At 39.3% G+C, this 27,962-nt stretch overlaps 1 protein-coding gene across 2 annotated transcripts in view; it reads left to right on the top strand.

The window, feature by feature from the left end:
• The window catches only part of clcn1b (chloride channel, voltage-sensitive 1b), a 55,386-nt gene that overhangs the window by 3,135 nt on the left and 24,289 nt on the right, over positions 1–27,962 (top strand). For both annotated transcript variants that reach the window (XM_022673500.2, XM_022673499.2), the window contains exons 2-5: positions 20,138–20,342; positions 21,361–21,492; positions 21,588–21,716; positions 27,758–27,891. In XM_022673500.2, coding sequence (XP_022529221.2) covers positions 20,138–20,342; positions 21,361–21,492; positions 21,588–21,716; positions 27,758–27,891 — 600 coding nt within the window. The remainder of the gene's footprint in view (positions 1–20,137; positions 20,343–21,360; positions 21,493–21,587; positions 21,717–27,757; positions 27,892–27,962) is intronic.

The following is a 27,962-nucleotide window of genomic DNA, read 5'->3' on the forward strand; positions in this document are numbered from 1 at the left end:
TAGAATGCCAAAGGTGTGCAATGCTGTAATTGCTGCAAATGGAGGATTCTTTGAAGAAAGCAAAGTTTGATGTAAAAACAATGTTATTTCAAATACAAATCATTATTTCTAACCTTGTCAATGTCTTGACTCTATTTTCTATTCATTTCACAATGTATGGTGGTGAATAAGTGTGACTTTTCATGGAAAACACAAAATTGTTTGCGTGACCCCAAACTTTTGAACGGTAGTGTATATATATATATATATATATATATATATATATATATATATATATATATATATATATAATTAAGAGACCAATTTAGTTTCTGAATAAGTTTCTCTGGTATATGTATATGTTTGAGTAAAATGTACATTGTTGTTTTATTATATAAACTACAGACATTTTTTCGAAATTCCTAAAAAATATTGTCATTTAGATCATTTATTTGCAGAAAATGAGAAATGGCTGAAATAAGAAATAGATGCAGACCTCAAATGATGCAAAGAAAACAAGTTCATATTCATAAAGTTTTAAGAGTTCAGAAATCAATATTTGGTGGAATAACCCTGGTTTTTAATCACAGTTTTCATGCATCTTGGCATGTTCTCCTCCACCAGTCTTACACACTTCTTTTGGATAATTTTATGCCACTCTTTGTTCAAGCAGTTCAGCTTAGTTTGATGGCTCCTCTTGATTGCTATATTCCAGAGGTTTTCAATTTGGTAAAATTAAAGAAACTCATCATTCTTAAGTGGTCTCTTATTTTTTCCAGAGATGTCTTTGCAATTTGAAGAACGATATACAATAATAAAGAAGAATATTAAAATGACAAAATGACAATAAGCATGAACAAACCGGAGAAAAAAAACGCAGGTCAGGGTTCATTGGACAGTTTAGGTTGATGCTTTTAACAACATATTTCATATAGGCAAAATAATTGTATATTTTGAATTCACACCACAGTGTGTTAATGGTTTAACACATGGTGCTTTGGTGGGAAATGCTCGCACAACCTGAGTAAAACATTGTAGAATTTCTCTTGAAGGTTTTATTGGTCTGTAAAGGTTCGAACAGTTGCAAAACGTGTCTAGCAGGATTGACAGGAGGGCATTTCTTAAGTGCATTTGACCCAACGTATGTCAAAGGTCAGAAAATACATTTTTCACTGTGTGAGAAGAAAAGAGTCCAGAAAACAAGACAACAGGATTAAAGGGGGGCTGACACTTCTACTCAGTTGGACCTGCCCAAAATGGTCCATAGATTAGGCTCACACTTTAGGTCTAGTTTCTTTGTTTTCACCTGGAACTACTGACTCTTGAACATCATCTTCATTCAGTTAGTCTCTCAGTCACTCCAGCCAGGGATTTCTATCAGTCACACAGAGTCACTGTTTGCCTAGTTGTTTGTCCTTGTCTAGCAGTTATGTTTCAGATAATTCCTTCACCCAGGCAGAGTTTAAAATGTTACATTTTTCCCCTCTCTTCTCGTCTTTCTTATTGTCTGTGCTCTGGGGAAATCCTGTACTTTTTAAAATGGTTATGAAAGATTTTTCCCTATATATCTTCAACTTTCTGTATGATTTATGTTCTGTATAGGAGGTAACTCATTCTTTAGGGACTCCTTAAAGTAATGTACTGCTTCTTAGCAAATGTGGTCCTCTACTTATGAAAGATTCACTCATTCACAAAAACATAACTCACCCTGTATTGCTGCAAATCTCAGAATGCATTGCATTTATGTAATTTATGTAAAAATGTGTGTAATTACAGATGTGGTCTGATTACACACTGGGTCATGTGGACTGCCCTACTGCCCTATAAAAAGGCTCTCAGGTTATTTTTTTGGGTAGGGTTCCTCCTAGTGAGAAATCATTGACTGCTAGACATTTTGACCAGGTGTCAGACTTGGACTTCTACGGACTGAAACTGGATCAGTTGACTGTCAGGTTAGAGTATGGAGGCCTCATGGTGGGTGCTGCAGTCTTGCCTATATTGATACGAGGGACACTTACAGTTCAGCAGTAAGTGCAGGATATTCTGCGGCCACACGTGTTGTCTCTGATAGCAGAGCTTTCAACTGGCATTTTCAGCAAAATAATGCTCACCCACACACTGCAAGAGTTTCTAAAAAATGTCTCTGGCAGATTGTAACCAGTGATGGCATAGTTACTTTGAAAAACTAATCTGATTACTTCTTTAAAAAGAAACTAAGTTATTTTAGGGATTACTTGATTTTAAAAGTAACCAAGTTACTTTCAAGTTACTTCATTAGTTACTTTTAGCAGTTGCCGACATATATTCTGATTACTGCCTCTCGACCGTAGTCACAATGCTCAAGGGAGCCGGTTTCCACCATAGTTCCGTGGACCAGAATGAGCTAAACTTTCCCTTCCACCTGTTCTGGGTTAATACCCAAACTTTGGTTCTTATCTTGTGGAAAGATAAGCAGAAACTTTTTTATATTTATTTATTATTTTATTTAATCAGGAAAGTCATTAAGAACACCTTATTTACAATGGAAACCTGGCAGGAGGCAAAAAGACTCTTGAAAGAAAAATACAAACACACAAGTACAACAGACAATGACAAACATCAGACAATACCAGACCTGTGACAACAGCATGTCTCATTAAAATTTTCTGTGATAGGTTTCTTAAAAGCTGACTTAGAAAGTTCCCGTCTTTGGCTGCAGCAGCTTGAAACTGTATTCATCTTGGGGACCTGCAGCATGATGGGTTAAGCAGTACAGTTGTTAAAGGCAGAAGATAAATAGTGTATCAAGCTACATAGAGCTACATCACCGTAATCAAACATAGGCAATATAGTCATTTGGACTAAGGTCAGTTTGGTAGAGCGACTTAAGGAGGAGCAGGTTCTTTATAAACAGCCAATTGTAGACCTAACGTTAGACTGCAAGTTGTTCCTGTGTTGAGGACGACAAGGTATTATCTAACCAGATACCCAGGTACTTTTATTACCTTCGACAGTTATAATATCCTGGTGGGGCTGGGGTACAAATACCACAATACCTTAGCTGTGTTTATTTGAAGATTTTAAGTGAAAAAGCTTGTTGAATCCTTAAGAAGTTATTTTGAAGTAAGGTAGAAACTGGGTTAAAGTGAAGTACTGGGCATTTATTGTAGCCTGCTTGGTCATGACACGAAAATAAAACGAGTGGCACCGCTATAACATCAGAAATGAGCGAGAGAAAGAACTTAACATGTTGCTGCAGCACCTAGGTGACTACACACCTACACTACAATTCCCAGAATACATTAGTATACCTTTTTCGCATTAACCCCTTACTTTCCCAACAACTGTGAACATCGCTTTGTCTATCCCTTTAACGCGTCCAGCCGGACACTACAGTATCTTTTTACTGAGGAAAATAACAAAAACTAACGCATAGGGACTTAGATAAGTAACTTTAATCCAATTTCTTGGATTGGAAATAGTAACACGGTAGCTTAATTGTTACTGTAAAAATGGTCAGATTAGAGTAACGCTTTTTTTGACTGCCCAGTCACCAGATTCATTGCCAGTTGAGCATTTATGGGAGCACCTAGGATGCCAGCTTTATAAAACCCATGAGTATACAGTATCTAAAAGCCTAGCTGCAACATCTGGTGGCACAACAGGATACTATAGTGTCTTAATTTAATAATATATTGTAATCACGTATGCCCTTTACATTACATTTACACATAGGAATACATTTAAAATGAGATTCTTTTAAAGAAATGTCTGTTAAGTATGTTTGTACTGTTATATTCTGCTTAGAGCTTTATATGTCCTTGAGAAAATTCTGATTTAATCTTTCTCAAGTTCAAATGCAGTCGACCAAAGTCAACTGGAGATTGAGCCGTTTCTTAGATGACACATAAACCGCCGTTATAGGACTTCAGCTCTGTGTATTAAGGGCTGCTGACAGCACTATGTCAACCATACAGGCTCTCAACTAACAACTGTTGCATTATGGGTAGTGTAGTGTCTTTCCTACCATTATATACAGTATTCTTCCTCGTTGTCACAGAGCAGGCAGGTACAGTTACTAATATCTGATTGCTTTCTGATAGAGACAGAGACGAGGATAGGGAGGGAAAAAGGTGCATAAAGGAGAGAAGGGAAGAAAGAGTAACAGGCAGCTAAAACGAGTGGAGAGGATGATGAGAGAGCACACTACCTCTTATGGGACAGTAATGAATTTTGATCAAATTCTGGTAAGAAGCTTTTTTTTTTTTTTGCTTTTTGGAATGATATTGTTCATGATTAATACATGCTGCTGTTATGATTACTGTTATTGTTTTTTGTGATGTTGATTCTGCAGAAACAATTATATTGATATTATTCATATTAATAAACAGTTCATAGCATGATAAAAAGGTATTTATTTTTCCTCTTATTCTTTTTATTATTATTATTATTATTATTATTATTAATAGTAATAGTATGTGATCTGTTCCCTTCAGAAGCTCAGAAATGAATGTGTTTGGGAAATTAAATAAATTAGAATTAATACGGTGAAATTATTAGGCCTTTTTCACCTGTGCTTCAGATCATCAGACCTGGTGTTCCTAATGGTTGTAATAAAGTGGGAATCATCACATTTAGAAACATATCTCAGAAGTGAACAGGCTGTTTATATCATCATATATGCATGTGAGAAGCTCTGGCGTGCTGTACTGTGCTTTAATGGCTATATGTGAGTTTTTTTTAGAGGTTTGAAGGGCTTTAGGTTTGTTATTGTGTGTGTGTTTGTGTGAATGTGCTTTGTTGTGTGTTTTTGTAGTAGTTGTGTATGGGTTATTGTGCCTGTCTGGATCTCCCGATCTGTCTGTCAGTGCCTGGGTCAGATTTTATCATTATGACACACACACAAACACACACACACAGACACACACACACACACACACACACACACACACACACACACACACACACACACACACACAGAGGTATCCATCATTATTGTTTTTAATTAACTCTCAAAGTCACTGTGCCCTTCACATCTTATGTATGTTAACAAATCACTCTTTCCCCCTCCCTCTTTTTCTCTATCCCTCTCACTCTCTCATTTTCTCTCCTCTCTCAATCCACTCTTTCCCTTCATCTTTTTACAGTCAACATTTTTTTGTTTGTGTTTTTTTATTAGATTGGCTATTATTATTCAGTAAGACATTGAGACTAGGGGTGGACGATATAGCCCTAAAATAATATCACAATATTTCATGGTATTTCCGTGATAACAGTACTCTTGGCCATATGACAAACCAGTAAATGAAAATAATAATTCCAAGAATACACTACTGCGTCAAAAATAAAATTACATTTTTATAATTGGAAACAATATGATATGGTACACCCTTAACTGAAATATTAAATATAAAAAATACAAGAGTTTTATCAGGTTTGTAACAAAAGACAATGATCCAAAATGTCATGATACTAATAATGCACTCAAAATATCTCCATATATATAAATATATATATGGGAAATGAGAACAGTGTGTTTTTTTTTTTTTTTTTTTTTGCTAAAACATAATTAGGGGTGGGTGATGTGACACGATATTTCAGAGTATATTATCGTTCACGATATTCAAAAATTATGGCGATATTATTGTGTACGGTACAAAATGGCACACTCTTAATTAAGACAATATTAAAAAAAACATTGTGTACAAAACCACAGTTTTTTTTTTTTTATGAAGCATTTGCAATTTGATTGGATTATATATTATATTTCTATATATTGTATTGTTTTCTTATGTACACCTGTTCATGAATTTCAGCCCTGCAACAAAATTCATAGAAGTTGGGACTGGGCAATTTAGGGCTAGAAATGATACATAAATGAATAAATAAATATTGGGGCGAATTAAAAGAGCCAATGTCATATGATGATGGTAATCATGATTTGGTACAAAAGCAGTATCGACTCTGAGGAGCAAAGATGGGCTAAGGATCTCAGTTTTTTTTCAACAAATGCAAATACATTTTTTAACTAAACTAAAACAGTGATCCTCAAAGAAAATCTGCAGTTCTTACATATTTCTCTCTCTATAATCCATAATATCATTAAACAATTCAAGGAATCATGAGGATTTTTGGAACATGAAGGACAGGAGGACAAACATGAACACTACTCACATGAATAGGGCTACAGTATAGAGTTAAGTATGATATAGCCTTATGTGAACCATGTCCAGAAGTGAATCTGAGGCACCTGGACTGGACCATCACACAGTCGAAATGGGTCTTTGTTTAAAAGATATGGATGCTTTAAGCTCTGGAGGAAAACTAAAGGACTGTCCAGACAGAGGTATCCACTGTACCAGATATCTTTTAAATATTGTGAGAAAGAATGGCAACATAATAAAGTGATAAATATGTAACTGTCCAAACTTTTTTGGCAAAGTATTACAGAACTGAAATGCAGGGATAGATTCACAGTATATTAACAAATTAAATGAAATTGACCAAATAAAACATGAAATATCTTGGGTTCATTATGTCTGAAACAAAATAAAAGGAAACATGGCTTACTAAACACCTTATTATAAACAATATACTAATAGTGGGTATCGCCTTACAGAAAACAAAGCATTTTTGTGGTATAGATTCCACAAGCTAAGGAAAACATTGCTATGAGTTTCTGGTTCATGTTGAGATGATGGCGTCAACTAAGTTTTCAGGAGTACCTTCATCTGCTGTTCTACCACATTCCAAAAGTGTTCTGTTTCTTATGGGATTGGCTGTGGTGTACTCAAGAGCAGAGCTATTGGTTTATTTGTTTTAGTTCATTTATTTTATTTTAATTAGAAATAAGTGTGCCAAATTAAGAAATAAGCAGTATGAAAGGTGAGTGGGCAAGAAGGATAATTGTGAGAGATACTTTGTGAGTTCTGGAAGCTAGATTTAAACCAACAATCTACTGAATCGTGGACAGTGTTTTTCAATAATGTAAATGATCTGTTACATAGGCCTACATTTTAATGCTATTTTTTATTTCATATAAAGTGTGATGGCGTGACAAACACAATATAGCAAAGTAACAAATTGACACATTGTGTGAGTAAAAAATGCGCGCAAGTTAGTATGTTCTGATCACGCAGCACTGGCCTGCACAGTGCGCACATGCCAGCTCCTCCTCTTGTTCTCATTGATTTATAATTGATGTGCCACCAAAGCCGTCAATTATAAAGGTATGTGCTACAGGTATGTGCGACTACAATTAAAAGCTCCACACATCCGCAGGCAAGACAATGAAAGCTTTTGGGGGCAGAAATCAGGAAGTACAGGCACCTTAGTTACATGCTGCAATGAGCATAAACACTGGTTTAAATTGTTTAAACAGTTTATCTGGCAGTTTGGGCTTGGACAGAGTGTGCACGGGCTCGGGTAGAGTTGGGCTCCATTTTTTGGCCCGATCTACTCTTAAAAGAGGTGGTGAATGGCAAACGAAGGAGATACCAAACACAGAGCTTAAATAAAGAAGGATAATAGTTATGTGAAGAAACTCCAGTAGAAAGCATCTTCACTTTCAGAGTTGTAGTGCTAATGTCTACTGAAATAAACTTAAAGCAAGTGAGCTCAGTGTTTTTGGGTTTCCACTTTCACTTTCTTTTACTGATTTGTTGTAGTTTTCTATTCTTTTTTTTACCTTCATACTGTCTGATTGTCTACAATGGCGCAGCCTTTTATGCAGAACCCAGCAAGTGTGTCGGATCAGCAGTGATGATGAGTAATCAGAGCTGGGGCTTCTGGGAAATGGAGTTCTCAGAGCTGCTCCCAGCTGCTCTCATACTACACTGTCCAGGCCCCCCTACTGGTAAACGGCTAGCTGCATTGACTGATCTCTTTCACTATTGGATCAAACCTAGCCAAAGCTGCTGAAGAACACTGAACCTGTTGTTGTATTCATGAAACCAGATTGAGGCGGTGCATTATCATGCAGGAAGTAGCATTTAGAGTAAATTGGGTTAAATGGGTAAAGTGTGGTCATTAAAGCATGCATATGGTCAGCAACAATACTCAAATAAATGTGACATTTAATATATGATTGTTTGGTATTAACAGACACAGAATGTGCCAACTTAACATTCCTTTGGATTTGATGTATTCAAGCTATTGCCAGTATTGCACTAGTTTTGGGTAAGCTGTGCCTACATGCAGCAATTTTCTAGTCAAAACAGTCTAATTTTTGGAAACAATGGATGTCACTGGTTGAGGTGATTTTCCAGGACTTTAACACAGCTGCCTTTTGTTGCATGTTTGGCATGGGTCTTTCATTGTCAGTCTTCAGTCAGTAAAAATAACTTGGTTAAGGTCTGCTGCACTGTAAGAGGTGGAACTTGACACTGCTCTCTTCATTATGATTCTAAATCAAAATTGTATTTTTAAATGACCTCAAACTTTATTAAATTCCTGGTTAAAAGAGGGCCCTACTATATAAACTTTGTTGGCAAAATAGATATTATGCAGTTGTGTCCTGGTACCACATGTTTTCATAGAACCCTTCCGTATGAACTGCCTTGTCTTAGATATGCATGATTCTTATGTAATGGTTGTCTGTCTGGCCTTAAGAGCAACTGAACTTTGTCTGAGGGTGTGACTTCATTCTGACTGGGTATAGCTGGTCACTCTTGCATTACTTAAAAAAACTATGCTTAAACTATGTCAGGCTATGTTTTTGTCAGATAGTTAACATTAATTATTTAAGGAATAAAAAGTTATTAACTTAAGACAAACCATTTTCTTGGATAAACTTGATTTAATTAGATTGTTGTACTTGGGTTGTCAACTTTCAAAAGTCATATCTTAGATTTTAAACTGCTGTGATCTGCTATGACGTTGGGGAGACTTTTTTGTTTTACACTGCTATAAAAGATAACTGATCTGGAAACAGAATAATAAATTGACACGACTGTCAGTTTTTTGTTTGGAATTAGATAGGACAACTGTGTTTAGTTTTCTTAAAAGTTGTAGGACTTTGTTCTCAAAATAAAAAAAATAGTGCAGTAATTTGCTTTAAAATGTAGAGTTAAGATGTAAAGTGTAGCTAACTCAGCCATTTAAGAACATTCCATTGCTTTCTTTTCAGTACCTCTTTCACTGCACCCGCAGTAGGTTTTGGGTCGTTACACGTCTGTAATGTAAAGCGTTATCATCAGTTTTGCAGCATTCCACTGAATCTGAGCAGAATAGTGGAGTATAGCTATCAAGTATATACATGTAAAAGCTTCTTTCAGCAGTCAAATCATTAGTAATAATCATGAGTGACCCAGTTCTGTTTTCATGTTTATCTGATCATCATGTTTATCTGATGATATGTGGTATTCTCTCACTACACTTATTATTATCCTTGGAACCATTTGAGCTGTAAAGAGCTCAGGCGGTTTACATTGCTTTGCATGTAAATACCAGTCATAATTCCTAGAATGTAATTAAATCAGGAAGTGTAATGTGTAATTACTGTTAAGTACACATTTGCTTACGCATGATGATGACTGCCTTAGGAATCTTGTATATATTTGCTTCATGGGTTGTGCATGTCCTCAGTAAACTCGGCTCATGGTAATAGTAGAGATACTGCAGCACTCAGTAGCATCAAAATAATTTAAAGTTTTGAAGTCAGGTTCCCTGCATCTGTTTGTGTCCTTGCCACTGTGACACAATGTAGCCAGTTGTCTGAGTCATGGTTTTCTTCATAAATTTGTAATAACGTGACCCGATATTCATCCAAGGCAAGGGTATTGTCAAATATAATGTGCCTAAAATAATAGCACAAAAATATATGAACTTTTAGGTCTTTAGTGCACATTCAACATCAAAACAGTAGTGGAAATATAATTGAACATCATTCAGGATAATTTTAGCCCATTTTGCCAGGCAGAACTGCTGTAGCTCTATCATATTCCAGTCTCCATCTTACTCTTGAGGGCCATTTTGCCCGGGTGCCCACTTCTTGTCAGTCTAGCCACATTCCCATATTGTGTCTATTTGTAGACCATTTGCCTTACTGTAGGACTGGTGAATGGTAAACGTCTTGAAAAGCACTTTGTAACCCTTGACAGGGTAGATCCTCTAAAAGCTCTTTTTGGTGCGTCATTGCATACATACTCATATCCTTCATGTACAAAGCAAACAAAAAAGGTTTAAATGTTTTCTTTATCAGTGAATTTACCTCTAGTCCACACCTTTAAGCAAGCAATACTTTAGTGTCTGCTAACACTTGATTCTAGGATTCATACACTTTTTTCCACTAGTGTTGGAAGTTTGTTTATGGTTGTTTTCAATGAAGACATGTTATTTTTTTAGACACATGATATTTGTCAATACCCTTATTTTTTTTTTACACTGCTATAAAAGATAACTGATCTGGAAACAGAATAATAAATTGACACGACTGTCAGTTTTTTGTTTGAAATTAGATAGGACAATTGTGTTTAGTTTTCTTAAAAGTTGTAGGACTTTGTAGGACTTTGTTCTCAAAATAAAAAAAAAATAGTGCAGTAATTTGCTTTAAAATGTAGAGTTAAGTGTAGCTAACGCAGGCAATTAAGAACATTCCATTGCTTTATCTTTTCAGTACCTCTTTTACTGCACCCGCAGTAGGTTTTGGGTCGTTACACGTCTGTAATGTAAAGCGTTATCATCTGTTTTGCAGCATTCCACTGAATCTGAGCAGAATAGTAGAGTATAGCTATCAAGTATATACATGTAAAAGCTTCTTTCAGCAGTCAAATCATTAGTAATAATTACTAGTGACCCAGTTCTGTTTTCATGTTTATCTGATCATCATTGGATGAAGATCAGGTCACATTTTAATTTTTCAAATGCGTTAATGAAAAGGGTTCATATACTTTTCCACTGTAAATGTCTAACCTACAATATTTATATCTCGAAGTGTTTAATCTTAGGCTCATCTGAATGTTGTTTCAGGTTTTCTAGCAAAATTAAGATTGGATTTTCTGTTTTGGAGAACACCTGTAAACCAGTATGTTTATTTATAATTTTATTTCAAATCTTTCCCCATTTTCTCCCCAATTTTGCTCAACCAGTTACTCAACCCACTCATTAGGACTCCCCCTATCACTAGTAATGCTCCAACACACCAAGAGGTTAAAGATTAAACACATGCTTCCCCCGATACATGTGAAGTCAGCCACCACTTCTTTTTGAAAAATAAAAAAATAAAAATAAAATAAAATAAAATACAAAATTGTCTCATGATTGTAGATTTCGATTATGATACATCGACCTCCACACTTATTAATAACCTTTTTGATTTGGTCACTTCTAAAGTTTGTGTTATCTCTTTGCTCGGTTTGTGTTCTGTTCTTAGCCTAATGTTGTGTAAATTCATTTGCATTCACATCACTTTGATGCATATTATAAGTTTCCATAAACAAGCTGTTCCAAGAACAAATGCAAATATAAAGCCTTTGGCAATCTCAGAACTGATAATGAGATAACAGATATCTATTGACCATGAAACTGTGTATCAGTGAATTGTCCAGTTCATTTTGAGCCTGTGAAATATAACCGGGGTGTAGGTGTTGATTTGATCCTGTATAGATAATAGGAAAAGGTGTCTTTTTTTGTTGTATTACTCAGGCATAAGTATAGATACTAGGGTTCAAAATACTTCTGTAGAAGTTGAAGTATCAACTCAAGCTTTTTACTTAAGTAAAAGTGTAAAAGTACTGGTTATGGAATGACATAGGAGTAACAAGGTGGAATTTAAAACATGTTGGAATGTAGTAGGAGTAACATTATTTTTCAAATGTAAGGAGTAGAAAATAAAGATAATTACTTTAAGTATAAAAGTAAAAGTAATGTAAAGGGAAAAATGGTATTAAAGACTAAAGCTTATATTTTACTACAGTGCACTATCCCCCATTAAAAATAAATGTATTCTAGAACAATGCAAACATATTAAAGAACAGTTGGAACATTTTGAGAGCTCAAGTTCTGCTATGCCCTTACCGAAGTGTGGGCGTGATGTGTGCAGGTGTGATAGATCGTATAAACCAATAGGATGTCTGAATGGTATATGATATACAATCAGATTCTCTGTATCCGGATGGGGAGATTTATCTGCATAGGATTGTTTTTAACGATGGCAAGGTGGAATGAAAACAGGCTTGAATGAAATCGGAGAAACAAGTCTATTTTTAAAATGTAAGGAGTAGAAAGTTCAGATAAGTGTGTGAAAATGGAAGAAACACAAGTAAAAAGTTGTTTAAAAAATTATTACTCCACTAAAGTATAGATAACCAACGTTTCTACTTGAGTAAGATAAATAAAATTTTGTACTTCTTTACTTAACACCTTTGATAAAAGGAGAAACCCAGCCCATACAGGAATCTACACTATGAACCATAACATTAAAACCACATATCTAATATTGTATGGGTTCCCCCTGTGCCGTCTCTGAGGGTGTTCTTTGGTATCTGTCACCAGGTTGTTTGCAGCAGATCCTTAAGAGAAGGTGTGAGGTTGGGCCTCCGTTGTATTAGATTTGTTTATCTAGCACACGCCTAAAGAAGCTCAGTTGAATTGAACTCTAAAGAATTTGGTGGCCAAGTCATCACCTTGATCTCTTTATCCTCAATCCATTCATTCTTCTGACACCTATCTATCAAAGCTACCTTAACCTTTTCAGTGATTTGTGCTCATTCAAAACTTTTATGTGGAATTGAACCAAATACCCTCCCCTTCTCTCATCACAGACAGCAGTGAGCAGTGAGTTCATGACCTTGACTTCAGTTCATGAGTTGTTCTTTCTTGGAACGCCTTTGGTAGGCGCTACCTACTGCATACTGGCAAACCCCAGGCCTGGTTTAAGGCATTTGGGGCCCAAAGCAAAATGAACCCCACCGCATGCTATCGTGCCTTTTCTCCGGCTGCGCTGCCTGTCGGCTCTTTAATACAACTCTAGGTGAAATCAGCAGTGAAATACACAGATCTATAAAAGTATATGTTAGCATTCATTTCTCATAATCAGTGTTAATTTTGACAGATTATTTTGATTTAGTTTTAGTCTTAGTCTTTTGTCTTTGTTGTTATTAGTTTTAGTCTAGTTTCAAACAATGAAAATAAACACAATTTTAGTCATATAAAAAGTATGTATTACGTATTTATATTTATGTTGTTATTTTGATGTTCTTTACTGCTAATGTTTATTAAAATAATAGCCTTTACGTTTTGTTGCATGTAAATATTGCTTATATTAAAATGTTTTAAAGCAAGTGACCTGTAAATATGGTGGAACTATTGCAGTATTTTGACATTTTCGTTTCGTTTTTTATTATTTGACGAAAAGCGTAATTAATTTTGTCATAGTTTTCGTTTTCAAGTATTCATTTTTATTAAGTTTTCGTCTTGTTTTCTTCATGAAAAATAGGTCGTCATAGTTTTTGTTTTGTTAATTAACACTGCTCATTACCAGGTCACATTTTGAGAAAGTAAAATATATTAATTCATTACTAGTTTTGTCCAGTGCTCTAAAATGCCACTTGCATTGTGCCTCAGTCTTTGTCAATCATTTAACATTAATAACGTTTAATATATAACGTCTGATCAAGTGTGGTTGAAACAGCAAAGCAATAACCACCATCTTTACTAAAATGTTACATTTGACCAAGATTGAGACAAAATGCACTGCGCCTCGTCTCTTTCACAGCACACGGAACTCAGACAGAGCGTGACTACAAATACAACTATATAAAACTTAATTCAGGTAAATAGACTTCAGATGAGTAAGGACATGTATAGTTAAGCTAATATTGTCAAATAAATAGGATGAGTTGAGGTTTTTGTGTGCTGTTTCCATGATTTGAAAGTGAAACTAATGTCAGTAGCTTTATCCATTCTAGTGTTAAGGACATTGAAAAGCTGGCGTATATGGATACTGCTGAACATGTTCCAGTCTGGTTATATGCTACTGTCAGCAACTAGTTGGAGGGTTCCTCTTGAGGTGGATTCTGATAACAGTGATGTTGTATTTTTCTGCATTGACTGTCACAAAATTTGAATGGCCTCTCACACAGTTGTCATTGTCTGGGGGCCCCAGGCCAGCTCGGGGCCCCAAGCAATTGCTTGGTTTGCCTGTCCTGTTGCAGTGGACCTAGGAAACCCCCCACAAGACATGTCTAATGTTTTGAAGATGTTCTAACCCAGTCATTGATCTATTACAATTTGGTTTTAGTCAAAGTATCTCAGCTCCTTACCCTCGTCTATTTTTTTCTGCTTCCAACACTTCAGTAACTAGCTGCTCACATGCTGCCTAATATATCCAAACCCTTGACAGATGCTACTGTAATGAGATAATCAGTGTCATTCACTTCACCTGTCATTGCTTTTAATGTTCATGGTTTATTGTGCAGTGCTATTAATAAAGTGCAGAGGCAATAAAAGCCCTATTCTTAGAGCTCAGCTGGAGGCACAGAGAGAGAGAGAGAGAGAGAGAGTAATGTTTTAACCTGGATTCAAACCTGGATTCACTGCATAAACAAAAATGTCTTCACAATTCTTAGAGTGCAAAAAGATCAGATAGTAATCGTTCACTCACTGCCCTATTTTGCTTAAATTAGGGTGCCTGTGTGCTGGATAGAAGAGCTCAGAGAGTAAGCGTCAGTGCAGGTGGTTTTATTGCAGGTGGTTACAGTAAAACACACACTTCTTTACACACTCCAAATATTTACACACGTCATATTAATATTTGCTGATATTTAATGTTTTGTTTCTTAAGATTTTTTGTGCTCAGTCAAACGACACTTTGACGCAGATTTATGTTAAGCTGAATTGTGAAAAGTACTACATAAATAAATTAAAATATTAATTTGATTTTCCAGTAAATAAAACAAACCCTAATATTTCCAGAATGAACTTTCAATTATTTAACTAAAGATTTTTGATTTTCTGATTAATTTCTGTAATGCATATAAAAACCATAAGATGATAATGATGATAATGTTAAAAAGTACAACATCATTTAAATTTATTATATTTTGACTGGCTAAATGTCAGGGAACATGGGATTGTATCATGTCCCATGAAATCTGAATCTGGGGGGTGGGGTTTTCTGTATTGAATAAAGACATGTCCTCAGTGCATGAATGACACTGTGGATCTGCAGATGTTGCCATATTAATGTATGCAATGTTTAATTGCGGAGATGCTGAGGTCATTGATGTGTTTTAAAAATAAATATTTTTATTTAATATTTTGCCATTTTGCACTCTGTGGAATACTTTGAACTTGGCATTGTGTCAGTAATGTTTCAGAATAAATGAACTGATGAAAAGGCTGTATTGGCAGCTTAATTTGTAGAACTCTTTTTCAAGGCTTGTGGGTTTAATAAGCTGCCACTATTGGGCCCCTGAGCAAGGCCCTCAACCTGCTATGCTCCCACAGTGATGCTGCCCACTGTTTTAAGCGTGTGTGTTGCTGTACCACTGAGTGTGTTTGCTCATGTGTATTTGTGTGTGTGTATATGTTCACTGAACAAAACAATTAGATGCAGAGGTCAGATTATGTCCTCCACAAGTGATGAATGTGGGTGTTTTTGTCATCAAAGAATTAACCAGAAAGTATGTGTGAAATAAAGGGAGGGAATGAGAGAAAAAAAATTAAAAGAAAAAAGTAGAAAGAAAGAAAGAAAAATTATGAGAGAGATAGCTAGAGAGAGAAAAGCGAGAAAAATTAAAATGAAAAAAATGAGAGCAAAATAAATAAATAGCATGAAATAAAGAGAAAATTTGAAAGAGAGAGAAGAGCAAGAGAATAAAATGAGATAAATTGAAAGAAGAGAGAAAGAAAAAAAAGGAAAGAGCAAGAGAAAAGGTGACAGAGAAGAAGAGCAAGATAAATAGAATGAGAAAATTGAGAGAAGAGAAACAGAAAGAGAAAAATTGAGAGAGAAGAGCAAGATAAATGGAATGAGAAAAACAAAGAGAGAAGATTGAGATAAATAGGATGAGAAAAACTGAGAGAGAAAAGAGCAAGATAAATAGAATGAGAAAAATTGAGAGAAGGAAGATTGAGATAAATACAATGAGAAAAATTAAGAGAGAAAAGAGAAATAGGAAAAGAGGAAAGAGCAAGAGAAAAATCGAGACAGAAGAGTGAGATAAATAGAATGAGAGAAGAAAGAAAGAGAGAAAAACTGAGGGATAGCTAGAGAGAGAAGAGCGAGAGAAATAGAAAGATAGGAGAGAGAGAACGAAAAATTGAGAGAAGAGCGAGAGAGAAAGCGGAGAGTGAAAGAGAAAAATTGAGCAGAGAAATAGAAAGACAAGAGAGAGAAATTTGAGAGAGAAGAGCGAAAGAGAGAGAGAAAGAGAGAAAAATTGAGCGAAAGAAATAGAAGAGAGGAGAGTGAGAGAGAGAGACAGACTGTTCTGTTCACTGAAACTTGGTTATGTTCTCACGCAGTCTGAAGGTCAGTGAAGTACCCCTCTAACCTCCAACCATGCGAACTAATCAACAGACAGAATTAAAGCCAGAATAATAGAGTCAGCCTTGACAACCTACAAACACACACACACACACACACACACACAGGTCTGATAGCGAATGTGAGAGGAGATGATGGTGTGTGTGAGAAGTAAGTTTGAATGCTAGCCCACAGGTCCTCTCATATGTATGAATACCTATCCCTTGTGCTAATGGATTAGCAATATGAGTGTGTATACGTGTTAAACGTCATTCCGTTTGCATGTGTGTGACAGAGATCAAGAGACAAAGCCAAGGATAAACATGCAAGTAAATGTTCAGGTCAGTGTGTTTTGAATGCAGTTTCAGGACAGAATGCAGAAGAGAACTGTGTCTCGAGAGGTGGGTCAAAATATTCATATATTATATTGGGCTTATATTCTGAGCAATAATTTATTTATAGAAAATAGAAATAAATCTTGTCAACAGTGCTGTGATGTCTAGTAGAATATTTATTAATCTACAAGTGAGTACAATTCATAAACAACTATTTTAGAAGAAATGTGTGAGTATAAACTTTTAAACTGGTCAATAATATTTTATTAAGTAAAGTATATTTAAAAAGTGATTAACGACTAATTATTTAGATGCTATTTTTTTATATATATATAGCCCAATAATGCAAAGAAAACATGTTCATATTCATTTAAAAACAACATTACTAATGTTTTAAGAGTAACTCTGATTAACTTATTCTGTGCAACAGAGGTAACTCTTGCTCTTCCTGTTTTGGGGTGGTCCTGATGAGAGCCAGTTTCATCCTGATGTTTTTAATAGTCTTTGCGACTGTACTTAAGGATAAGTTCTTGGAATTTTTTTAATCTGATTGACCTTCATTTCTTAAAGTATTTCTTTTCTTTATTTAGTTGAGTAGTTCTTGCCATAATATGGATTAGAACATTACTCAAATAAAGCTATTCACTGTATATCAACTCTACCTCTTCACAACTTTACAACTGATGCTCTCAAACACAATAAGAGAAGAAATTCAAGTAATTAACTTGATGAGGCACAGCTGTTAACTGAAAACCTGAATTCCAGGTGACTCTAACTCTTAAAGCTGACTGAGAAAATCCAGCCAAGATGCGTAAAGCTGTCATCTAAGCAAGAGCTACTTTAAAGAATCTAAAATCTGAAACATATTCTGATTTGTTTATCACTTTTTTGTTTACAAAATGTTAAATTGTTTACTAATTGTCTTTATAATTTTGATGAGTTTAATATTAATCTACAATGCAAACGAAGAAGAAGAAAAAAAAGTATATATAAAAAAATACAAAAGAAATTAAAAATACAGTTTTAAAAGGAAATATATTCTACATAGCCACATGTTTTTAGACACCACTTTCTTGCCGAGACAGATGGTCAAATGCACACACGCAACACATATATATATATATATATATATATATATATATATATATATATATATATATATATATATAAGCAGCAGTAAACAGATTCCTTTATATTCAACATGTTTGTAACAAATTTTAAATATAAATTACATACAGTACCAGTCAAAAGATTAAGATTAAGACATGAAAAGAATTAGGGAATTTAGGGACACATATGGAATTATGTTTGTCCTCCACAATCCCCTGATCTAAACCTGATCAACTAAGATGGTGATTTGAGGTGATTTGGGATGAGCTGGAGCTTCACAGCGTAAAGGAAAAGCAGCAACTATTGTTCAGCACCTCCAGAAACTCCTTCCTTCAAGATGCTGAGAAAACTTATTCAGGTGACTCTTCCTCATGAAGACACTGAGAAAATGTGCTGATCTGTCACCAAAGCTAAATGTGGCTAGTTAGAAGAATCTAAAGTATACAATGTATTCTGGTTTGTTAAACATTTACTTAATAAACTTAATACTTAATAAATTGGGAATAAACCTTCCCAAATAACATTTGTATTATATAAAATTTGGGCTTAAACAAAGAACGAAAAAAAAGAAAAGAGAAAAATAATTAATAATATTGTACAAATAAATAAATAATATTACTGTTACCAAAATAACATTAAAAAAACAAATGTCTTTAACAGGAAACAGACTTTAGCTCATCCTTTGAAGGAAATAATTGAAAGAAAAACTTTACAGGAAATAAAAGGGATATTCAAAATCTTATTCAAAATAATTTTGGAGCATTTCTATTGGTCCAATTATAATGACATTTTGCATAATGTACAAAATAGCTGCCAGGTACATATTATGTAAAACACAAATGCAGGACAGTCACAGTATATCATACACCCATATTTTATATTCATGTACTATAATAATAATAATATAATATTTACTGTTTATTAAAATGTTGGTGAATACCCTCTTTTATGAATTAATTCAGTTGCTGTTTTCGGACACAAACACACACAGCTATTCTAGCCCCTGTAGAAAGTATTGCCAATAGAATAGGACAGATAAACATGAATATGTTGGCTCCATATCAGGCATGAGTCAGAGGGGTATAAAGACCCCCCCCCCCAGCATTGAGCATTGGAAGAGTGGAACTGTGTTCTCTGCAATGAGGATGGTCTCGCCAATACTTTTGGGTTTGGGTTTGAGCATAAATTTACTCCAGCAATATAGTCAACATAGTGTATTAAACAAAAAATACATTACAAACATTATTAATACAATTAAAATAAAATGAAATGCTAATATCCATAGCTAATAATGATTAAAAACCTGAACATATGCAGAAATACTTAAAAAAATGAGAGTTTATTTCATTTTATGATCAATTGTGTAGAAATAAATAGGTCATCATTGACTTGATTTTGCAGATTTTTTAAATGTAAAATTGAACCTGTCTGTTTACAAAAAGTATAAGTGTATAAGATAAGGCGCAGTTACACGAGTGTGTATATGTATGTGTGTGTGTGTGTATGTGTGTGGGCAGAACCTGATCTGCAGTGTGTGTGTGTGGGTGAGTGAGATGGAGAGGTTGTGTGTATCGTAAGGGAGGTAAAGAATATCTGTCGTGAATAATCTCTTCCATCTTCTCTAACAGTGATCAGGATTTACCAGTGTGTGTATGCATCAGTGTGTGTTTGATACGTGTGTTAAAAATGTAATTATGAATGTTCTGCATCTGGGGAAATGCATCTTCTACTGTGGCCTTTTATTTAAGTGTGTTAGGTGTGAGTCCTTACATGCAAGTTTGTGTGTGTGTGTGTGTGTGTGTGTGTGTGTGTAAGGGCGCATGCTGAGACGTGTGTCGAGGCTATTTCTCCAGGGAGTCCTTTTTCCATGCTGCCCTGTAAGACTCAGCCCGACTATTTCTGTCTGACAGATGACTGCGTCTCCCTTACACACACACGCACACACACACACACACTCACTGACACACATATATACATATATGCATACAAATGTGTAATATCTAACCTGATCTAGTAGATGATTACTGAAGGGAAGGCAAAATACAGAAAATTCACTTGTAGTGCAGATGTGTGAAATTCTAATACGGTTCAGTACTACACTCTATACGGTTATGAAAAAATATTTTATAACCTTTGCTTGATCTCACACTGCAGTTATTTACTCTTATATCAAGTAGTATTGTCATAATTAATAGCAGGTTATAGTCATAGACAACAAAAAGAGACCAACTGTATACCCATCTCTCTCTCTCTCTCTCTCTCTCAGCTGTATGGAGAATACAGGGAGCAGCTGGGTAATATTGCCAGGAGGGAGGCGGCACGCCTGCTCACTGACAAGCAATCAAAGAAACATGCCACCAGGAGGGGCATCGGTCGGACACATCATGCAACCTTGGAAACAGGACCTATGACCTCAGGGTTCAGCCACGCCTCCTCAACAAAGACATCCGACCCCGATTCTAAATGCCAAGGTGAGGCCAGGTGAATGTCACACTGTGTTGAGTTGGTAATCCAAATCTGACTCCAGAAGACATCCTGTTTATGTGTGTGAAAGCCTGAATTCTGTCCACAGTTTGGTCTATATTTTATATTTAACAGTATACTCTATATGTAAAGCTCTGGAAAAAAATAAGAGACCACTTCAGTTTCATTGTTGTTTTATTCTATACAAAAAACATTTCTTTTAAATTCCAAATAAAAATATTGTCAGTAAGGAGCATTTATTTACAGAAATTTAAAAAATGGCTAAAATAACAAAAAAGAGGCAGAGCTTTCAGACCTGAAATAACGTTTCTGTTTAGTGGCCTGTGTTATCTATCTATGCTGTACTTACAGAATTGTACAGTAATGTGGTACTGTGAACATCATATAAATTGTTGTTTATACATGTATAGTGACAGTAGGGGATACTGTACAATTTTTTTTTCTTGTAGAAAAAAATATTTTTTTTACCATTTTAAAGCAGGCATTGGTATTCATTAATTGAGTATTAGTAGTTAAAATTAGTCTGTAACAGTCTTAATCAGATTAATAAATGTTGGTGCCATTTTAGCAGACAGATAATAGTCAATCACACAGATGTTAAACAGTAAGAAGCCCAACATTGATCCTTGAGGAACTCCATATTGGATAATCTTGAATAATCAATCAGAAATTGAAATTGAAATCACAGAAAATTGGTTTTAGATTGATTAAGTAATGTCTGAATGAGTTTTCTATACAACTAAATTTAAGTTTAACTTTCTAATTCAGGCTGATTCTAAAATCAAACTAGACTAGAAAGTTGCAGAGATCATTTTTCACACTAATGCATTTTTTTTTTCTAATTTTTCTCACCCAATTTACACGGCCAGTTACCCAGAGAGCGCAAGGCTAATTGTACTCTCTCAGCTATCTGATGGCAAGCCACATAAACAGGATTCGATCTGTTCGATCTCCTGATACTAAATCATTTCTAAACTCATGTTGTTGGGGGCGTTTGTCATGCAGGTTGCCTTGGCCGGGTTCAGAGGTATATTCTGACGAAGCTTGGGGAGGACTGGCTGTTCCTGGTGCTCCTGGGCCTCACCATGGCTCTGGTCAGCTGGACTATGGACTACGCTAGTGCCAAAAGCCTGCAGGGTAGGATGCCAACTTTAATCTCCTAAAAGCTTCCTGAGCTGAGTGTAGAAATACATCAATAACATTAAACCTCTGTCTCTTTTCTTTTTTTTCAGCGTATAAATGGATGCATACAGAGCTGAAAGGGAATGTTTTGCTCCAGTATATGGCCTGGGTCACCTATCCCATAATACTCATTACGTTCTCCTCTCTCTTCTGCCACTTGGTCGCCCCGCAAGCTATAGGTGTGTGCTACTGGTCCACTGTGTCTTTCTGTGTTACAAATTGACATAAATTACAATTCAATTTAGTTATTTTTTTGTCGACTTTGTTGTCATTGTACTGAGACAGGGTTGCACAGTACAAACGAAACAATATTAAGCTAAATCTCTGGTGCAGTAAAACATAAACGACATGGGGCAAGGAACATTAGTGCAAAAGCAAGAGAAAGGTAATAAATGCCCTCAATGCCAAAAGATATAACGCAAAAATCAGCATGCCTCAGTTATGCCTCAGGCAGATATATAAATGATTACATGTGTGGGTTGACTAGACACTGAGGCTTGCCACAAGAAGTCGTAAAAATGCTCCCCCTACAGCCCTATAAAAGTGCTCTGAGAGTTTTCGTTTGAGTGGTGTATCTCTTAGGCTGCTTGACACGCCTCTCTGAAACACTCATGGATATTTTGTTAAGTTGACAGCCCTTTGGCCAGCAACCATCATCCTTGTTTGCAGTGATGTCCTCTATGAGAAACCTGGACTGCCACAGACTGGAACTGTATCATCTAAGTTATTTTTCAATGGTTGAACAATTAATACAAGTATATGTGTAATTTAAGGTGCAGTTATATCGTTATACCACAGTTAGTTTCGACCCTGCAATGTGATTGGCTGAGAGAAGCACTGTGACTGCCATTATCAGCCAGTAATGCACTGTAATCAAAGCTCATGTTCATGTATTACTCCGCCACATAAAGGGAAACTAGCAACGATGCAGCGCTTACAAACCAAACGTTGCAGCTACAAACAGAGCAGCAATGGAACTACTTTAACTCGCAGAGTGTTTATAACCAAACTGATCGTATTTACTTGTCATCTTTAACTCAAAAACTTTTAATAAACAGTGATTATGGGACTGTGGTAATCATCACAATCACAATAATTCACTCTGGAAGTCCGTATGGAGGTGCTGAGTGAAGTGGAAGTTGTGATTGGTGTGTGTTGGTGGTAATTCACTGGAAGGATCTGAGTAATCAGTCTGTATATGTTTTTTGTGACTGTAGGTCATGTTTGGTGTAGTTGGCAGTTTATAGGAATTTGAGTCGAAACTGTTCTTAAATCTGGTGGTTCTGGCTCCCTTTGGATTTGGGAGAGGTTGAAGCAGGGAGGGGCTGAGGTCTGTAGGATTGGAAGCTATATAAAGTGGGGTTGAGTTAATTGGTAAGAGGGCAGCCGAGTGATTTTCTATTCTCCAGTGAGCCTATATTCTTCTTAAGTATAATGTTACAAGGTTTGCACAGCTGGACTTCTCTCCCTGTCTAAGCTGCTGAAAACACCCCACTGCATGATACTGCCACCACCATGCTTCACTGTAGGGATGGTATTTGACAGGTGATGAGCAGTGCCTGGTTTTCTTTAGACAAGATGACAGAATTAAGGCATATGTGTGTGCGTATATATATATATATATATAAAACACATTCTGATACGTTAAGTTGCTGAACCATAGCTGACACATATGTACAATGCACACACATCTTATTAGAAAAAAATATTGCCTGTTAAAAATAAGACACCGATTTATATATTTATAAAACTATAATTCAAGATATATGTGTCACAGTTTAGCCTTTGTCTGTCTTCTGTTTCTCCCTCGTTTGGTCTCTTGTGCTCCTGCCCCTCTGTTTTCCTGTCAGTGTTCACAGCCATGTGCTATTGTTGTTGTTAGTATTTGTCTCCACCCTAGCTCCGCCCCAGCCCTGCCCTGTAGCATCAGTGTTCTCACCTGTGTCCTGTTTGTAACCCCGCCCCCTCGTCTTCCTAGCCCAGGTGTTTCTCACTCTCCTCTTGTATTTAAGCCCCTCTGTTAGAATGTTCAGTGTCGAGTCTTTTGTATTTTGTCTTTTGTATTTTGTATCCTGTATTTTGTATCCTATTTCCTTAGTCTGTATGTATCCTTGCTGCCCGTATGTTTCCTAGTCCTAGTTTCTTAGTCTGTGTTTCTTAGTTTATATCATCCTAGCCTTGTTTTTGCGTTACCCGCGTTTTGTTTATTGTTTTGTTTTATCTTGTATGTTTAAATAAAAATATATATTGCACTTACGTCCATCCCTCCCTCCTTCGTGACATAAGACTCGACCTAAATATGGACGTAGCAAGGTGGCAGGCTACGAGGAAGGCGGACCTCGAATATCTGCGGTTCCTCGCCGACCAAATTCGGGGAGATGAACCGCTCCCGGCGCCTCTCCTTGGCTTGGAGCTCGTCAGCCCAGCTCCAGCTAAGCTAGCTAGCCTGCTAACTCCACCGCGCTCTCAAGCCCGGCCGCCTTCCAGCTCTCAAGCCCGGCCGCCTTCCAGCTCTCAAGCCCGGCCGCATTCCAGCTCTCAAGCCCGGCCGCCTTCCAGCTCTCAAGCCCGGCCGCCTTCCAGCTCTCAAGCCCGGCCGCCTTCCAGCTCTCAAGCCCGGCCGACTCCCAGCTCTCAAGCTCGGCCGGATCCCAGCTGTACAGCCCGGCTGGATTCCGGGTTTTCGACTCCTGCTCCGGAAGCAAGCTCCGGTCCGGTGTTTTCAGCCACGCCCACTGCTGAGTCTGCGGTTCCAGTCCGGATCTTGGCGGCAGCCGCACTCTCGGCTCCCGCTGAAGCGGCTTCTTCGCCAGCAGGACCCACCGCCTCTGTTTCAGCGCTGCTCGCGGCTCCGGCCGCCTCTGGATCAGCGCTGCTCGCGGCTCCGGCCGTCTCTGACTTTGTACCCGCGGTGCCTGCCGCGCTCACGCCAGCAGGACCCACCGCCTCTGTTTCAGCGCTGCTCGCGGCTCCGGCCGCCTCTGGATCAGCGCTGCTCGCGGCTCCGGCCGCCTCTGACCCAGTTCCCGCGGCCCCGGCCGCCTCTGACCCAGTTCCCGCGGCCCCGGCCGCCTCTGACCCAGTTCCCGCGGCCCCGGCCGCCTCTGACCCAGTTCCCGCGGCCCCGGCCGCCTTTGACCCAGTTCCCGCGGCCCCGGCCGCCTCTGACTCTGTGCCCGCTGTTACCCCAGTTCAGGTGCATGGGGGTCCAGCCTCTGCTCCTGTGCCTACTCCCAGGTCACGAGCTCCTAGACCCGCCGCGCCTGCTCAAGCTGCACCCGCCGCGCCTGCTCAAGCTGCACCCGCCGCGCCTGCTCAAGCTGCACCCGCCGCGCCTGCTCAAGCTGCACCCGCCGCGCCTGCTCAAGCTGCACCCGCCGCGCCTGCTCAAGCTGCACCCGCCGCGCCTGCTCAAGCTGCACCCGCCGCGCCTGCTCAAGCTGCACCCGCCGCGCCTGCTCAAGCTGCACCCACTGCTCCAGCCTCAGCTCCAGCTCAAGCACCAGCAGCTACCGCTGCTCCAGCCACAGCTCCAGCTCCAGCACCTGCTGCCACAGCTCCAGCTCCAGCACCTGCTGCCACAGCTCCAGCTCCAGCACCTGCTGCCACAGCTCCAGCTCCAGCACCTGCTGCCACAGCTCCAGCTCCAGCACCTGCTGCCACAGCTCCAGCTCCAGCACCTGCTGCCACAGCTCCAGCTCCAGCACCTGCTGCCACAGCTCCAGCTCCAGCACCTGCTGCCACAGCTCCAGCTCCAGCACCTGCTGCCACAGCTCCAGCTCCAGCACCTGCTGCCACAGCTCCAGCTCCAGCACCTGCTGCCACAGCTCCAGCTCCAGCACCTGCTGCCACAGCTCCAGCTCCAGCACCTGCTGCCACAGCTCCAGCTCCAGCACCTGCTGCCACAGCTCCAGCTCCAGCACCTGCTGCCACAGCTCCAGCTCCAGCACCTGCTGCCACAGCTCCAGCTCCAGCACCTGCTGCCACAGCTCCACCTCCAGCACCTGCTGCCACAGCTCCAGCTCCAGCACCTGCTGCCACAGCTCCAGCTCCAGCACCTGCTGCCACAGCTCCAGCTCCAGCACCTGCTGCCACAGCTCCAGCTCCAGCACCTGCTGCCACAGCTCCAGCTCCAGCACCTGCTGCCACAGCTCCAGCTCCAGCACCTGCTGCCACAGCTCCAGCTCCAGCACCTGCTGCCACAGCTCCAGCTCCAGCACCTGCTGCCACAGCTCCAGCTCCAGCACCTGCTGCCACAGCTCCAGCACCTGCTGCCACAGCTCCAGCTCCAGCAGCTCCCGCTGCTACAGCCTCAGCTCCAGCACCAGCAGCTCCCGCTGCTACAGCCTCAGCTCCAGCACCAGCAGCTCCCGCTGCTACAGCCTCAGCTCCAGCACCAGCAGCTCCCGCTGCTACAGCCTCAGCTCCTGTGTCTGCAGTGCCTGCCGCTCATGTGGTACCCACTGCCTCTGACCCTGTGCCCGCGGCTCCGGCCGCCTCTGACCCTGTGCCCGCGGCTCCGGCCGCCTCTGACCCTGTGCCCGCGGCTCCGGCCGCCTCTGACCCTGTGCCCGCGGCTCCGGCCGCCTCTGACCCTGTGCCCACTCCCAGAACTTTGTATACCCCCAGGCCTGCCCCAAGGCCCCCTGTCTTTGCCCCCAGAACTGTGCCCAGGCTGGCTCCTTGGACTTCCGTACAGACTTTCGCCAGTCCTGGGCATCCACCAATGTTTGTTCCCGTGTCTCTCCCTGTCCTGGTCCCGGTGTCTGTGTTTGTTCCCATTCCTGTCCCCGGTGGTTTTCCTGTTCCCGTCCCTGTCACTGTGTTTGTGTCCGTCCCTGTCCAGGTATTTGTTCCAGTTCCCCGGTCCAGTTTTGTCCAGCCCCCTGTCCAGTCTCAGCCCCGTGTCCAGCCTCCTGTCCAGCCCTGTGTCCTGTCCCCTGTCCAGTCTCAGTCTCCGTTCCCTGTCCAGTCTCCGTCTCCTGTTCGGTCCCCTGTCCAGTCTCTGTTTCCGTCCACAGTCCAGTCCCTACCCTCTGTCCAGTCTAAGCCCCTAGCCCAGTCTATGTTCTCCTCCACAGTCCAGTCTCTGTCCCAGTCTAATGTCCAGTCCTCTGTCCAGTCTCCATTCCTGTCTAGTGTCCAACCCTCTGTCCAGTCTAAGCCCCCTGTCCAGTCCTTGTCCCCTGTCCAGTCTCAGCCCCCAGTCCAGTCGTTTGTTCAGTCTCCGTTCCCTGTCCAGTCCCAGTCTCCGTTCCCTGTCCAGTCTCCGTCTCCTGTTAGGTCGTTTGATCAGTCTCTGCCCCCTGTCCAGTCTTTTGTCCAGTCCCTGTTCCCTCTCTCTCGGCGCCTCTGGTAGTGGCGCCGTTGAGGGGGGGTAATGTCACAGTTTAGCCTTTGTCTGTCTTCTGTTTCTCCCTCGTTTGGTCTCTTGTGCTCCTGCCCCTCTGTTTTCCTGTCAGTGTTCACAGCCATGTGCTATTGTTGTTGTTAGTATTTGTCTCCACCCTAGCTCCGCCCCAGCCCTGCCCTGTAGCATCAGTGTTCTCACCTGTGTCCTGTTTGTAACCCCGCCCCCTCGTCTTCCTAGCCCAGGTGTTTCTCACTCTCCTCTTGTATTTAAGCCCCTCTGTTAGAATGTTCAGTGTCGAGTCTTTTGTATTTTGTCTTTTGTATTTTGTATCCTGTATTTTGTATCCTATTTCCTTAGTCTGTATGTATCCTTGCTGCCCGTATGTTTCCTAGTCCTAGTTTCTTAGTCTGTGTTTCTTAGTTTATATCATCCTAGCCTTGTTTTTGCGTTACCCGCGTTTTGTTTATTGTTTTGTTTTATCTTGTATGTTTAAATAAAAATATATATTGCACTTACGTCCATCCCTCCCTCCTTCGTGACAATATGCTATTTTCAGTCAAGCCAAGTTGTGAGTTTGGTTCACTGTCCCCTTATTTCCTTTTGCTGCCACTTGTTCATTGTAAGTGTAAATTTAATTCTGAAATATACACTTGATGTGATGAGTTAAATTTGATATATTAAAACTGGTACTGTCTTCAAAGTGGAGAAGCCTTTGCTTGTATCACTGAGAGATCACTGGTTTGATCCATAAGTGTGCTACAACCATCCTTTGCAAGAAAAAATATTTATCCTGACCTTTAGGAATAATTATGCTCATGTTTACGTGCTCCTCTTTTTTATTTTTCTCCTTCACCCTTTTTCTTCTAGGTTCTGGTATTCCAGAGCTGAAGACCATTCTGCGAGGGGTGGTGCTGAAGGAGTATTTGACTCTAAAAGCTTTTGTGGCTAAAGTCATCGGCCTGACCGCCAGCCTGGGCAGTGGAATGCCTCTGGGAAAGGAGGTAGATGTCCTCTCCTTCTCCAGTGACAGTGTTTCATCTTAGTCATGTTTGAATTGGAATAGTTGTGTGTA

Source organism: Astyanax mexicanus, chromosome 6, assembly GCF_023375975.1.
Source record: "Astyanax mexicanus isolate ESR-SI-001 chromosome 6, AstMex3_surface, whole genome shotgun sequence".
Lineage (NCBI taxonomy): Eukaryota > Metazoa > Chordata > Actinopteri > Characiformes > Acestrorhamphidae > Astyanax > Astyanax mexicanus.